We start from the raw sequence: 17083 nt of genomic DNA on the forward strand, positions 1-17083 counted from the left end.
AAGACATCTTTTTAATGACCAATTACTTTGTAATATTATATAGAAATTAGAATGTATAACATGTAGTATTATAGTTTACCAAGTGCAATTTCAAGTAAAATTACATTAATTTCAGGAAATATGTGTTATACTGTTTGTAATTTTTTCCAGTATACTTATTTGAGCTATTTGCAAAACCCCCTTCATAATATAGCTTATATTCAGAACTCAACACTCTACTCCTAGAACAAAGTGATGAAATAATAATAGGTATACATTTCTAATGGTGATAGCAAAATTAATTTGCTGGACTGATTGCAGGCAGAGAGCTTGGCGCGGGGAGTGCAGGAGAAACTGGGGGAGGTGTGTCGTGCCGTCAGTAATGCTATCAACAACATGGACAAGCACGGAGCGGCCCAGCCTGCGCACACAGTGACCGGGAGACTGGAGCAAGCACAGCGCTGGCTCAGCCATCCGGACCGAGACGACCACGGACTGGGGCAGCAGGCCATCGCTCTCATCGTCAGTGAGGGCAAGAAGGTAGTGTGGACTGTGTTAAGTGAATTTTATTTTATTATTGCCATCCGTAATATCTGTATTCATGATCTTAGTGAACAGGTCAGTTGGACAGATTCACTACAGGTATCTTTTATGCTCTAACCATACCATGTTTTATTTGCATTTAGACTTATCTTGCTCTATAAAAAGAGAATAGCAATGAAGGTAAATTCTGGAAATTAAAATACAAACATTAAAAAATATGGTAACCTAGAAATATCTATTTTACTAGAAAAAGTCCAGTTATTGTAGCATAGTCTACAATATTTATTTCCTTATAGTTAGAGTTTAATCTCTTAAAATAACCACAATTTAGTAGTCAATACTTTGTACTTTAACGTAAATGTGTTCTTAATGCTTATCACATGAAATGTAGTACATATGATTATTTAATTGCTATTCTAATTAAGTAATTTTCAAACTTATGTGAATAAAGAAAAATTATGCTAAGTTACTAAGAGTGTGTTATCAATATATGAGGTCGATGTTTTATTAAAATTGTATGTTACTAATTTGTTGGACTACTGTTTGGCTTCCGGTTGTGGTAAAGGACCAGAGAAAGGTACTATTAAGTTAACTACAATTATGTGTACTCTAGTTAATTCTTTTTCTGTAGAAAATATCAAATATAGTTTTATTTTAATCCTTAGCAAGCTAAATTAAACTGGTGTGACACGTGATTTCCCCACATAGCCTTATTTTGTAAAAAGCAAAGTAAATCTAGGCCTTGTAGACCCACAGTTATTTAAATAAAAGCATTTAAATCACATGCAAGTCACAATGAGTTAAAAGCAAAATCATATTTTACTAATAATTTTTGTTCAATTACAACTCAAATTTTTAAATCCATTTGAATGAGAAGTTTACTTCAACATTTATTTAAACTATTAAAATAAATCATATTTTAGTAAAAATATGTTTTCAAATATTTAAAAGACATAAAGAAAAATTAATATAATATATAAATATTATAAAATTGTGCACATAATAAGTATACAAATCCATTAGACATTGTAAACTAGTAAAAAGAATAACAAATTGAAAAAATTTCAATTAAATATATAATTTAATATGTTAGATCACCAGTACATATGCACGGGTCTATAGCAGACAATGAATGAGTCGTAGGTCGCTAGATTGCCACAGGCTTTAAAAACACTTAAATTTTAGTTTATGTTTCTACAAACATTGATTGCATATACAAGTTGTTGAAATTTATTTTGTATCTTTGCACGTTGCTGTATTTTAACACCATTTTATTTATGATGTACATTTACATATTTGGCTTGCTAAGTGTTAATTTCTGAGTAGTGTGTTAATGGTTTAGTAGCCATAACTAATGTGAGTAACTTAACATAGTCTTCCAAAGAATTTTTTTTAAATATGGGGTATATTCTGTAAGAGCCAAGAGCCAATTTGCATGTACAAGCATACAGTCTAGTTTTTTCCAAAAGTTGTTAGAGGAGTTCTTGTGGGAAAACATGTGAGAAAAGTGTCAGCCATGTTAGTTTTGGTGGGGACTGAAGGCTAGAGTGTCAGAAGTGTTAAAAGTTTTGGATTATAATTTTTTCTCACCATATTTTTTAGCTTGATATACTCATAACCACCATCTATACTACATGTAATAGTTGTATCAGTTTCTGCCAATGAGATCAATAAATTGAAAGCCACCATTTTCACCCAAGTAGTCGGTATTGATATGGTTGGCTGATGGTGATTTAAGTTTTATGTATGTATCAGACAGAGGCGCATCAGGATGAGAAATGACGATTAAGGAAAACAAATGTTTTGGCATTTTATTCTCAACCCTTCCATTTTGACCTCTACTACAACTCTAGCATGGCCAACAATAGATTTTTTTCTTAATGGAAATTTTTCTATTGATTTCACAAAAAACTAGGCTCTGTGCTTATTCAATGATTAATAATACTAGAACAAATTTCGAGTATATGTAATGTGTCTAGAAACACTGGGCATAAGAGTTAAGGATTGAGAATAATCAAAATTCCAAACATACAATTGTTCAAAACTATGTTTGTAGTAAAAGTGAATTGTTTGCTCAAAGTGTGAAGAAAAAATAACTTATTATTAAGTTAAATTAAATTATTAAGAGGTATATGTACATTTAAGGAACACAAATTGTAATTTTAAAAAGATAACTGAATAACAAACTCTTAATTTTGCAAAGCCCTAATACTAACTAATAGATTTGCTTAATGTAGTATAATTTATTACAAAAACCTTCTGGGTGAGTCTACTTACTTATATCATTCAGTAATCTTAACCAAATCATTCATACTTTTTCAACATGTGTGTTTATATATTACAATGAAAAATGTTTTAAAGACAACTTGTACATGTAATAATTATTCTGTATTTATGGATAGAAATTTAAAATGTCTATCATTTGATGAGTTGATATGTTCTACCAAAATCTACTTCTTGTACTTAATATAATCAATGTTCAATAAATACACTTTGACATGAGCTGATGAAGAACTGAGACAGTTACGACAGGTAGTAGCTGTCGACAGTGGTTAGCATTCCCTGTAACCTATGTGTTAAACCTAAATTGTTCATTTCTGAAACTAGTATTATTAAACATTAGTTGTAGCTAAAATATAATTTTTATGAAAAGTGACACTGTTTTAATAATTTGAACATAATTTTTGTGTATTTAATAGTCTTGTTTTTTGTTTAAAGAGTAAGAAAAAAATAGTATTAAGTAGAATTGTGATTGATAGGTGGCAGATGGTCTGCCCGGGGTTCAGAGGGCAGAGATACTGACACTGTGTGACCAGGTAGACAGGCTGTCCCGCCAGCTCAGTGACCTCTGTAGGCGGGGGATGGGCAACTCTCCTCAGGCCCAGGAAATAGCAAGGTAAGGCTTAACAGAGTTAGTAGTCAGAATGATACGTTTGTGCCAATGCTGCCTATCTGAGATTTTAATTTTTTTGTTCTCAGGACAAGATGCTTTTAAATTGCACTTAGTCCTGTAAGAACCTTAGCACTGCTTCCAGAGTGACAGGATATTCAGGATGGTTAAGGTTAGGGGTAAGGGGCACCTCCTATTGAGATCCATGAGGAAGAATTAGGGTACTAAATCTCAAAGTCGTGTCTCCCTGGAAGAAGGGGAGGCCAGCTCTAAACCAGCCTCTTCAGTCAAAGCAGGCAGGGGGTGTCACACCCTTGTTGAGGCTAGCAAGAACCCCTGATAGTTAGGGAACAAACCCCACCAAACTCTTAACAGTCATCTCCCGCAGTAGACTAGACCTATCGAATTCCCCTTGCACCCCAGAACTTCGACATTTGTGGTTAGTGATGTGCCACTTCTGGACATCTACAGGGTTGCCCAGATTTAAGTTAAACATCGGTTTTGCTGTGCTCAGTGGTAGGTTCAACTGGAAGGTATAAACCAGCCAAAAGTGATTCCTGCTGGGGCTTATCTTAGATTAATTGAATATAATCTGTGTTTATAGCATCCGTACAGACCTTTACTTCTCCTTTTTCTGCATTATAATTTAATTTACTTTATCCAAGTTGTAAGATAACAAAGTATAATTATAAGGACATTTATAATTTTTAAATTGAACATGAAACCAATTAATTAGAGATGTACAATCTGAAAATTTATAACAAGTTCAGAAATACAGATAGGTTTAAATAAATCAAGATCACACAGCGTTATTGTTTGCGGAGGTCACAAATAAAATATTTGTCATGCTTAATTTAAACAGTGAACTGGATCATACTTCAAAATTTACAACCTGAAGTATTACAAAACATGTGGTTCTAAATATAGATAGGAAGGAACAAATCAAGGTGACAATGCTGTGTTGTGCTGGATTCACAAATCATAACAGTTGTGTGTCAACTCAGCAAACATCACCTGAACAAACCCAGGGAAGATAAGATAAAATAGGGAGCCAACAAAGATTTATGGCAACCGAACTATACTGCATACCTTTCATACTAGTTTTGGCCAAATCTCGCAGACTTCCTTCATTACAATACTATATTTCAAATTCACTCCTGCAGTGATCATAGAGACAATTCCATATTTATAGAATAGAATAGAGTAATCTTCTTATTTATATTTTCTTCGAGAAAAAGATGGTGTCATATTAATTCTTAGAGTTTACAAAAACTTAATCTTATAAATAGTAGAACTCATCCAAAGTGTAGACTGGTCGGTTTATAAGCCAGTTTGTTAGGTTAAACCAACCATGATTTTATGATATTTAAAAAATTATCTATGATTTTATCATCATAATTCACCATACTTTATATTGAGATAATTTTATGCAATATTATATGAGAAAACCCCACCTAATTTACGAAAATATACATTTTAAAGCAGTAGTTTGAAGCAAAAGATATTGGATTTATCCTTGTACTAGTAGAGGTTTCAGCGTTACTTAAAAATCAGGTTTTATTCAGTATTTAATGATATACTCAAACCTAGTAACATGATAAAATTTGATAAAAGCTAAATGTTTAACATGACATGACATGAAATTTCCTGATTATTATATATTTTATTTAAATTTCTTGATCTAAAATGTATTTATTAGTAAAAAATGTGTTTGTAAATTTTACTTTTTTAGTGTTTTGGGATTGTTTACCTAACTAAGTCTAAAAAAAGTAATAAAAGTCCTAACATATGTTTCCTGTTGTTTTTTCTATTGTAGTATTAATTCATTAAATATCTATTATTGTTTTTGTTAAACAGAACTCTATCACAAAAACTGCATGAACTGAAGGAAAAAATCCAGAATGCAGTTGTCAACAGAGTGGTGGAAGATTTTGTTGACATAACAACACCTTTAAAACAGTTCACGGACGCTGTGCATGTACCGGAAGGTAAAGGCAATCATTTGGGGAATCTGGGTATAACACTATGTCTATAATAGATTACTTTCAGATTTTGGAGGTTAGCTAGTTTTATTTTGTTAATAAGATATTTAAAAATTTGTTCTTCCTAACTCGTACGCTGCAATAAACATTTGTATTTTTAAAGAAATATGGATCAAATATTTTTTTACTTGTAACAGCCAAAACTTTTAAATTATTTTCTCTTATACTCCACTTAATTGTAGTATAAAAATAAAGTATATTATTATTTCAATACCTTACTTATGCACAAGATAACTCCTTGCGTCCTTGTGTATGAAGAATTTGTATAAAAATGTACCCCCTCCCCCCTCTGATTTTGTATGAAGAATTATATGAAGAAATTGATTTTGATTGATTGTGTATTGTAAGAAGAACAATTATAGTTGACTAATTCTTTTCATGCTTGTTTGTAATAGTGAAATTGAGTGAATGAATAATGTTTTGATAATAATACATAAGCGATTAAAAACTGAAATTGTATAAGTTGCAGCAAATTTGTATAGCATTTCTTTATAATTTGTAGAGTTTGAAGTTTAAAATTCATTAAACTTTTGAAAATAAATTAATTTACCTTTGAAACATTGCAAAATAAAACAGAGGTTTTTTTAACCTTTTTTGTAACAATTTTTTGTGAATAAACCTTCAAAATTTTGATAACATTTATAATTAAAAACTTTTAAATGGCAATTTCACATGAAATTGACCTGTGAAAGGTTATTTCTATTGAGTATGATTGTAACTGTATAGGCACACCTGGGCGAGATGTGAACTTCAACGATAAGGCGGCGGTGCTGAGTGAGTGGTCAACCAGGGCTGCACGTACTGGTCGCATGGTAGCTGCAGGTGGCAGTGGTGGCAACAAGAAACTGGCAGAGTCTCTGGTGGCAGCAGCCGGGCAGGTGGAGTCTCTCACACCCCAGTTGGTCAATGCCGGTCGTATTCGCCTCAACTACATGGAGAGCAAGGCCGCCGACGAACATTTCGATAACCTCCGGATGCAGTATGCAGACAGTGTCGCACGTATCAGGAACCTCTGCGATGAAGCCACAGATTCTGCTCATTTCATCAAAATATCAGGTGTTGTTTTAGTGATAATGTCACTAGAACATTACATTATTATAATGTAAACTGTACATCTTGCTCTTATGTTTATCATAAAATTAAACAGTTTGTTGACTTAAACAGTCCAATATAAGCAAGAATGATAATAATATTTCATATAATATAACACAAAATAATAAATTCCTTAATTTATGCATGTGGTGTATTTACCACATGTATAAATGTCACACTTTAACTAACTGTGTCACGAGGATAAATTTATCACTGATGAATAAATAATTTAGTGTAATAGTTTGGTCATACATCGGTTAGATCTGTTGAGCGTAAATTAACATCATATTATTTTATGAATAGTGAAATTCTTGAAGATATCGTTTCTGGCTGTAATTTTAGTCTAATTATGAAATAGAAATTTTCATCTTACAATGTAGTAAAATGTGCTAATAATACAATGTAATTCACGAAATTAGTTCAATTCAATATAAATCATCAATTACACCAATTCTTTTAAATACTTAGTCACTTATTACTGTAAAATCAGCATAGGATTAGGTTTTAAAAAGTAGTCAAAAACTAATTTTACAAAACAATTTTATTTAAATTTTTAATTCAATTTCATTACATCTTTTTTAGATATGAAATCGCTTCAGTAACAATTTAAAAGTCAGTTATTCCACTGAATAATTTTAAAATTAGTTAATTTCTCAAATAATTTGAATTATTTTGTTATATTTTATTTGATTACTAGAGGAGGATCCTTATCACTGATAATATACTGACAACTGACCGACAGCTGCTCATTCATGTTTTACTAACACCACTACAGACAACTCGCTCCTATATTCTGACAACTTGCTGATGATATTATTCTGTGAGAGCTCAAGAATTTAACTGATGGGAAAATACATTTTTCTGCCCCTTCCTCCCTTGTGCATGTGCTTATAGTACAATTTTGTTGCAAAAACTTTACAGTTGTTAAAGCAGCTGTTATATACCAATTTTGTAAAATATGTTATCACCTTGTTTGAGTTACATTATTGCGTGAGAGAGACATCACTACGTTGAGTAAAACTTACAATGTCAATTCCCCAGACTTCACATTCCAACAATTTCCTTGAGGTGTACTAAGGACAATAGGGTACCAGTGTTTTGTTAGTTTTCTATTTGATACATATATTGTGCCATAGTCTTACTGTCTCCCACATTTTTCATGGAGTAACTTTTGCTTCAGTGTCAAAATATAATGTAATTTTCAAAATAATTTGAATTAAACTAATTGTTTTTTGTTTGTAACATTAATTCTTGGGTATCTGTAATTGTTGTTCTTTTGTAACATTAATTCTTGGGTATCTGTAATTGTTTTTCTTTAGTAACATTAATTCTTGGGTATCTGTAATTGTTGTTCTTTTGTAACATTAATTCTTGGGTATCTGTAATTGTTGTTCTTTTGTAACATTAATTCTTGGGTATCTGTAATTGTTTTTCTTTAGTAACATTAATTCTTGGGTATCTGTAATTGTTGTTCTTTTGTAACATTAATTCTTGGGTATCTGTAATTGTTTTTCTTTAGTAACATTAATTCTTGGGTATCTGTAATTGTTGTTCTTTTGTAACATTAATTCTTGGGTATCTGTAATTGTTTTTCTTTAGTAACATTAATTCTTGGGTATCTGTAATTGTTGTTCTTTTGTAACATTAATTCTTGGGTATCTGTAATTGTTGTTCTTTTGTAACATTAATTCTTGGGTATCTGTAATTGTTTTTCTTTAGTAACATTAATTCTTGGGTATCTTTAATTGTTGTTCTTTAGTAACATTAATTCTTGGGTATATGTAATTGTTGTTCTTTAGTAACATTAATTCTTGGGTATATGTAATTGTTGTTCTTTTGTAACATTAATTCTTGGGTATCTGTAATTGTTGTTCTTATATAAGATAAATTCTTGGGTATCTATAATTGTTTTTATTCTGTAACAGAGGAACAAATGCAGAAGCATACAATCCTGTGCGAGGATGCAATTGCCCGCCACGAGCCACAGAAGATGGTTGAACAGACAACGGCTATCGCACGGCTGGGCAACCGTGTCCTGCAGGTAGCCAAGCAGGAAGCTGACAACTCCGAGGACCCCGAGTTCATAGCTACAGTCAACCATGCGGCCGATAACTTGCAAGCTGGTAGTGATATAATATTGACACATAATACTAATTCTGCCAAAGAAAGTTTATTATCACTATAGGATCGTATAGTGGCATATTGAATTCTTTCAATGGTATAAAACAAAAAGAGAACAGAACAGAATTTGTACAGATGTATATTGTGTTCTTACAATACATTTTAAATTACATTCCGTACAGTAAAAAATTTTGAATAGTTTCCAAAAATTATTTTACCATTAATCTATTGTTTGTTAATTATTTTAGTCTAGAATTAAACCATTGTGGATCACTGATGAAATATCTCATCATGGAGTAGCTGGGTCTAGTGCCACATTGATGAGCTCAGGTCACAAACGCGTTCTTTTATATTTACCTTTAAATAATTCTAATAATGTCTTGTAGATTGTGTGAGCATAATTACTAGTCTACTGAATGTTTTTAACAACAGATTTTCTCAAACTTGTTTGTAAATATTATATAGATAGCACCTGTATGCAGAAGTTGAAGAACCAGCTGAACTTTTTTTTTCTCTCTCCCTTTGGGCAAGAAGCTTATATATTGCACTTAGTCCTGTAAGAACCTTAGCGCTGCTTCCAGAGTGACAGGATATTCAGGGTGAGTAAGGTTAGGGGGTAGAGGCCGCCTCCTAATGAGATCCATGAGGAAGAATTGAGGGCACTAATCTCAAAGTCATGTCCCCCGGAAGAAGGGGAAGCCAGCTCTGAACCAGCCTTTTCAGTCAAAGCAGGCAGAGGTAGCACACCCTTGTTGGGTTAGCAACTTCTGATAGTTAGGGAACGAACCCCACCAAACTCCAACAGTCATCTCCCACAGTAGACTAGACCTATCGAATTGCCAATCCATCCCAGAATCTTGATATTTGTGGTTAGTGATGTGCTGCTCTTGGATATCCATAGAGTTGTTCAGATTTAAGTGACGTCGGTTTTTGCAGTGCCCAGTGGTAGGTTCAACTGGAAGGTATAAACCAGCCAGAAGTGATCCCTGCTGGGTAAATTCAGCTGAACTTACTCTCTGCTGTGTAGTGCTACTGATTTACTATATGCCTCAGCTGTTTATGGTATATGTTGTGTATTATTATTACGTGCTGTTTAGTAGAAAGAGGGCGGTTTGATGAGGTGCAGAGTTCTGTTCTGCTGCCGACAACGTGAAAATGAAATTGCACTCGCTGGGAGATGCTTGGTCAAACAAATCGATCCACAATGGGTTAATAACGTAACCCTTCCACATGTATTTTTTCAACAAATTTTAATTTTTTATATTGGAGGTTTATTAACATGTGTTCTTAAAAAAAAAAACTAAAAGTTGTTGAAATAACTTAATACTATTTACATATGAATAAATAAGCTCTAAGGGACTGTGATGGCTTGTTGCAGCGATCACTCACATGGTTCAAGATGCCAAAGCTGTGGCGATGAACACACACAACGCAGCGGCTGTGTCACGCTGGAGGGAATCTAATAGAGCGGTGAGTGCTTATGTAGTTCTCATTATATAAGGACCTATATTTACTTATAATTGAAATTGCGTTAAAATAAGTAGACTTTACTTCTTAATAAATTTGCAACATGTAAGCAGGAAATTTAAAAAAATAGGCTTATGCTGACTACAGAACCATTGGAGCTGAAGAGAAAGTAAGTCTCCCATCTCAAAACTAAGCTGATCTGTGAATGTAGTTGGACTTTGGAATTCTTTAAGAGAAAGCTGGAATTATACTTGACAGTGAGAATGTAACAGTAACTGCTGCAAGTTCATCTCTTAGGTATTGTTAGTGGACAAGTTATTGATGGAACTACTGAAGTGGAGAAATTTAATTATATTCTTTTTTTATTTTTATTTAAATGTTCTAATGTCTCCAACAGATTGGATGTCGGTCTCTGTATTGCAGAATTATTGTTATCGGACTAATCTGTGTGTGTTTTTTTTTTTTCAATGTTTAATACAATAATGTTTTGCTTATATTACTTAGTAATAGTACAAAGTTGTTATGTAGATATTTAGTTACTAATTTCTGTTTAGTGTTTTGATATTGCTCGGTAACTATGGGAAAAAAATCACTTACTGTTTTGTTCAAAGTATCAGGCAGTATAAAGAGAGAATATCAATTGCTTGAATACTAAGCCGTGCCATCTAACTTAGGTAAGAAAACTACTAAAGTTTTTAACAACTTCTTGTGAATCAATTAGACTTCGCTGTTTGTGACTATCATCACTTTAAGTTGTAATAAAATCAAAATTGTTTATAGCGCCTTATTGATGACCAGCTGTATAATTTGTTTAATGTTTACATTTCTTTTAAGTTAAATTAACCAGCGTAATACAAATATTTGATTTCAAAAAATCTATAAAGCAATTTAAGATCTGTATAGTGTGAACTATATAAATGTGTCTGCTATAATATTTTTGTGAAGTAAGATTGTGGATCATACTGCTCCACAAGTAACACAAATAACCATTGGTGTGTTATTAAGCCAAAGAATAGTAGTAAGGCAGACTTGTGTTGCAGCTGCTGAGCTCGGTGGGCCAAGTGAGGCGAGCCGTCACAGTCACCCCTGATCTGAACAACCTGCACATTCACGGTAAACCGTTCGACCGCTTCACTAACACTTATCTTCTGTTCACACTTAACGCCAAACTGGCTGTATCAAACAATACTTACAGGCTATTAACAATTTTTATTTTATATGAAATGAAAGTTTTATGTCCGAAAAAGCTGTATATACACAAAATGCTGTTAGTAATGCAAAAAATGAAGCGATCATATATTGTAGTACGTGACAAATTTCTTTTTATTTTTATGACAAATATTTTACCTTGATAAATACTTTCTTTGTAAATTTTCTTTATTATTCAATTAAATATTAAAAATCCCTGATTGATATACCACCCAGAAATATTGAATTTTCCTTTAGAATTTTAGCCTTTCATTTGACTCTCATACTGGGATTAACTCATTCCACCCTGACGATATGTTTGGTATTTAATTGTGATTTAAAATATTGATTGAGAAGGAAATCATGGGTGGCCAACAATGATCTTTTTGATGTTAGGCCAGAATTGAGCAGCACTGTATTTACTACTTTTACCTATTTATTTACCTCATTATTTTTTTACTATATTATTTCCTATAGGATTTCAAATATTTTAAAAAGAGGTTTAAGAAAAAATATACTTACATTTTAATGCTTTTAAAAGTAATCTTATTAATTATAAAATATTTTGAATCTGAATACGTTTTAAATTTTATAAAGGAATAATCAACAGTTTTCTATATTGTGGCTGTACTCGTGTTAAAATTTTTATTGCTGCAATATTTTTTTCTTTATGTAGTGATAATTTTTAAGATAATTATTATTTGTAACACGTCGAGTAGCATTTTTTACCGCTGTTCTTTAGTTCATACTCTATATTATTATAACCAATAAAAATCTGTACTGAGGATTTTGTGTAAATTTTGAATCTCTGAAGAGATCAAAAATAATTCGGTGACGAAGAAGCTCAAAATGAACTCATTACATTGTTATTACAAGTGTTATACATACATTACAAGTGTTATTAATAACATTAAAAGCTTCAGCATAATGCCAACACTTAGTAAGTTCCCATAATAAAAGTAATGTATGTGTTAATATAAGATTTTAAGCAAAATTTAATATTCACTGATATTAATTCTAATCTGTGGTATTTATTGAGGTGTAATTCGATCTTTTAACTAACACAATTGTCATGGGTGTAAGTAGCTAGGAGCTATCATAAATTAATGTTTTCCTAAAAAGATAAAAATCGTTATCTCAGTCTCTTTCACGTGCAGACTACACGTTACTGTTGTTATTAAATGTAACATTTCAAAATGATTTTACATCATCAAAATATGTGTTACACAATTTATGTATAGCTCTTTAATAGCAGGTTATCATGTAATATTTAATTCATAATGCTGAACATAATATTTAACATATAACAAGCACTCTGGTAGTGGTGCTTTATATATATTAAATACTAAAACATTGTCATAAAGTAGAATTTAATAATCTTATAAGGTTTAGGAATAATCCAATTGCTACCGAAAGTAAACTAGCGTAGAGGTAGTGCACGACTAATGTACATGTACATAGTATGTTGTTGTAGATGACTGGGAGCAGGAGATCCCTCCCCCACCACCACCCGCACCTCTCACATACTCTCTGCCGCCAGGTACTACTGCGAGAGTGGGTCGGATATAAACTGAGTTGTAAAACTAATTGTTACAAACAACAACAAATTTGCATTTTAATAGGTGACAACTTAACCCTTGCTTTGATGATAAACAGTAATAACCTATATTGAACAAAAATTTCTCATTAAAAATGTTATTATCAATGGTGCATAATAAGAGGGATAACATGATATAGGTATTTGCTGTCACGAAGTGTTACAATAATAGAAATAGAATATTTAGAAAACTGGTTTTTTGTTTCCAACATTTCTTGTCATCAAATTAGGCTTTAGTGTGTTTATTGCCATGAATTTCAATTGTAGGCCAGTAACTTTCTTACAGGCTTAACCCTATGAATACCGTCGGTTGGTTCCTGCTTGCGGATACTGTCAACTTCTCAGTCGTCTATGCATATGCCTTTACCTTACGTATTTATTTCACCAGCTGTTGAATAAAACCCATATTTTGTATGTTGTATGTCGCTGAAGACGCGTACTTTGATTTAATACTCTGTGGAAATAACTGGAGTTTGGCAGATGTTTTTAAAGCAATCTTTTTTTGCTGTGTTGTCAGCATAAGTTTATTTGCCTTTGTCAATATCAAGAAATAAATCAAACCAACTAAGAATTAAGTAAATACTTTTTAATAGGCATGCTAGACTACAGATAAAGTATTAAAATATAAAAATATTTCATTTAACACAGCTAGAGATACTTATTTATGACAATTTTAAGTATATGCAATTTCAACAAACGGAATAAAAATACTTTGTGTTTCTAAACACTAAAGTATATAGAACTACATATATCTTTAAAGTGGATACAATTTTGAATTTAAATTGGTTGTTGGTTGCCATGAAGTCAATACACAATTTTAGTATTGAGTTCAAGGGACATAACACAACATAATGTTTACTTTTTTAGTTTTTTTTTTTTTTTACTTATTACAAATAAAACAGTTCTATATTAGTTAGGTACTAGTTTATTATTATTCAGTATATATTAATGAAGAAATTGATGTATAACAACATATAGTTATGCAAGTAACATTATTTTTAAACAAATCTATTCCTAACTTGCAAATTCATACAAATCTATCACATATTCTGTGCATACTGTTCGGTGTTCTTAGGGTTAATCTTGTGTTTTACGATTTGACATTAGTAGAAAAGGGCAGCTCCTCTTATTAAAAAAAGTTATTGTTACATTTTACAATGGCAAATATTTGTACTGTTATTATTCCCTTGTTAAAAAAATCAATCAGAATATTGACAAAAATATTTACATGTCCGAACAAGTCGACAATTTTTATAGCACTAATTGGTTGTAAAAAAGTCAATGCAGTGATTATCAAAACAAATATTTGAAGTCATAATTAATTGATTTTAAGTTTTCAACAAATACTGTATCTCTATGATAACATGTTAAAAAATGTTCTAATGCAGCCATACCAAGTTTTTATTTTTAAACTCAGTTTTATATTTGATCCACATGATACATTCATATACACTAGACTTAAGTCATTGTAAATACATTGTATAAATCATACATAATGTGTTCTACAGACATATAAATAATAATAATTGCATGCCTATCATAATCATAAAAATATGTAATCAAATATGGGATAAGTGGAAAACATCTTTAAACACATCTACAACTAAAGGTAAAATATGAACATGGATGAATTGCAGACTTTTCTATGTGAACAGTCTCAATCTAAATTGGAGATCTATTTGTGTTTTTGCTTTGAGTTGGAGTTCAGTATTGTGGAGATTGATGCTATAGAGTGGTATTGCCAAAAATATTTTAACCCTCTCCTGGGAATTTATCTCCACCAGTTGCCTCGATGGGGAAGCCTGGCGCTAAAATCTTATCATTGATCTCTGCCACCATACAGCTACTTTTGGAACTGCTAATGAAAATATCTATTGAGATTACTGTTGTCCCCGTTCATTACATGTTTTTATGCCTATTGATGCTATCTAGGATTACTATTTCAAACGTTTTATCAATCTCGTCATTGACAATGATTTAGCCGTTTTTCATCAAAATTCCTTCCAACTTCCTTTGCTATCTTATAGAGTTATTAGGCCTATTTGTAACTTCTTGCAGCTACTGGTTTTTGACATGTTGTTTTATAGTTCTGTGTACTGGATGAGTAGTTTATTTTAGTATAACAATACAAACAGCACATTTGCTGTAAAAATGAGTATTCATTTAAATTTAGTTTGCCTTATTGGCTTAATAATTTTTCAAATACCACCATATTATAGAGAATTTAATAACAATTACAATGATGTGTAATATGTAACAGTCTTGTTCAAATAGAGTTGTTAAAATAATAAAAAAAGATTGCGTTCTTCCACAGCAGACTGGCCCAATCAATTTAGCCCGTTAGCACCAGAAGCGTGTTACGGTAATTCAACTGGGAGAGGGTTAACTACGAGGGTCGTCCAGAAAGTAAAGAACGATTGCGCATCACGGGCGGCGCAGTTCCCCCACCACCGCGGTAGATAGCTTGTTCGTTAGCCACACCTTCTGCCTCAGTGTGAGCTGAGTAGCGGTACCGTGAGGTCACGTTTGCGTCTCCTGTGAAAGTTTAAAATGGCGGCGTTAATTGAAAATCCCGCCAAGTGTGAACTGCGTAGTGTGATACGGTTTCTGAATGCACAGAATGTTCGACCTATTGAAATTTATAGGCAAATTAAGGCAGTTTACGGTGACAAAGCTCCAGTCAATAGAATGGCATCACTCGAATTCACTAACAAAAAACAGGAAAGAAAAACCAAATTTGAACACCAGGAAATTGATGGCAACAGTTTTTTGGGACCGAAAAGGCCTAATCCATGTGGAGTTCATGCCGAGAGGCGAAACAATCAACTCAGAGGCCTACATCGAGACCTTGCATCGGCTTCGCCGCGCTATTCAGAACAAACGACGCGGAATGCTGTCGTCGAAAGTGGTGCTGATCCACGACAATGCTCGGCCTCATTGCAGTGCACGAACCAAAGCAGAACTCAATTCTTTCAAATGGCAAATCTTCGGACACCCTCCGTATAGTCCAGATCTGGCTCCGAGTGACTATCACTTGTTTCCAAAGTTGAAAGTGTTTTTAGGCGGAAAAAACTTTTTGGGTGATGAAGACCTCAAAGAAGGAGTAAAAACGTGACTTCATTCCTTGGCGGCAGAACAGTATAACGTCGGTATAGAAAAACTGGTGCCACGCTACAACAAGTGCCTTGACAGTTCCGGCGATTTTGTAGAAAAATAGAGTAAGTTTATAAGTATTTATAAATAAATTTTCATGCTCTTATATTTTGTTTTTATTGACTTATAACAAAACGTTCTTTACTTTCTGGATGACCCTCGTAGTTCTAATTCATAATGAAACCACTTCTCTACATTTACTTATAAGAATGAAAATAAGAATATTTTTATTGTTGTAAAGCTTACAAAAGCATAGACACAAGTCATGTATAAGACAAATAAAAAAACTAGCAGAAGTCTTGATAGACAAATTTGGTACCCAAAACACGAAGCTGCCAAAACAGTTTTGCCACAAAGTAAATATTATTTTAAATTATATCATTCATATGCTAAATATTGTACAAAGATATATACTATTATTATTAAAATCTCTAATTCAGATTTGGAGATGTTTTTCATATTTAGATGCTGAAATTTATTCTTTATATTGTAGTTTATATGTATTAATCAAAGTATATTATTATTTCTGACTAGTAATTGTGTTTAGGAGAAATGAGTTTTTAGAATGGCAATTAGAACACTATGATATAAATGTGTATGTTTAATGAACTTTTTAGTTGTTTCTAAATTGGATATATTCACGACAACAGTGAGCTCTTTTAAACAACTTCCTGTGATTCTTTTTGATGCTAAAATTCCAATTAACAAATACAGCAAAACAAGTTTTTGAAACTAATAGACATTAAAAGCTGGATATACAAGAACAACCTTGAGTTTTGTTCCATAAGATCTATGTTAAACCTTAAATAATTTAACTCTCAGTTTCTTAGTTTTGCAAGATGATTTATTTTAAAGGTACAGTTTATAGAAATATGAATGCCTTTGAAGTGTTTGTAAAATGGGTATAGATTTTAGAAAAGAAATTTTTTAAATTCAAATCTTTTAAAAATTACTAGCAACAATATTGACAAACTAAAGGTATTTGCATGAGTGTAAGCCGGGACTTTCACT

At 32.2% G+C, this 17083-nt stretch overlaps 1 protein-coding gene across 11 annotated transcripts in view; it reads left to right on the plus strand.

The window, feature by feature from the left end:
* Positions 1-17083, plus strand: part of LOC124357593 (vinculin) — a 64097-nt gene that overhangs the window by 19763 nt on the left and 27251 nt on the right. For 6 of the 11 annotated variants that reach the window (XM_046809526.1, XM_046809518.1, XM_046809552.1 and 3 more), the window contains exons 8-16: positions 301-519; positions 1088-1099; positions 3282-3418; positions 5270-5400; positions 6181-6510; positions 8472-8669; positions 10046-10137; positions 11175-11247; positions 12797-12862. In XM_046809526.1, the coding sequence (XP_046665482.1) occupies positions 301-519; positions 1088-1099; positions 3282-3418; positions 5270-5400; positions 6181-6510; positions 8472-8669; positions 10046-10137; positions 11175-11247; positions 12797-12862 (1258 nt within the window). The remainder of the gene's footprint in view (positions 1-300; positions 520-1087; positions 1100-3281; positions 3419-5269; positions 5401-6180; positions 6511-8471; positions 8670-10045; positions 10138-11174; positions 11248-12796; positions 12863-17083) is intronic. The other 5 variants (XM_046809560.1, XM_046809578.1, XM_046809568.1 and 2 more) reach the window with 3 other exon arrangements.

The sequence above is a fragment of the Homalodisca vitripennis genome, chromosome 1, assembly GCF_021130785.1.
Source record: "Homalodisca vitripennis isolate AUS2020 chromosome 1, UT_GWSS_2.1, whole genome shotgun sequence".
NCBI lineage: Eukaryota > Metazoa > Arthropoda > Insecta > Hemiptera > Cicadellidae > Homalodisca > Homalodisca vitripennis.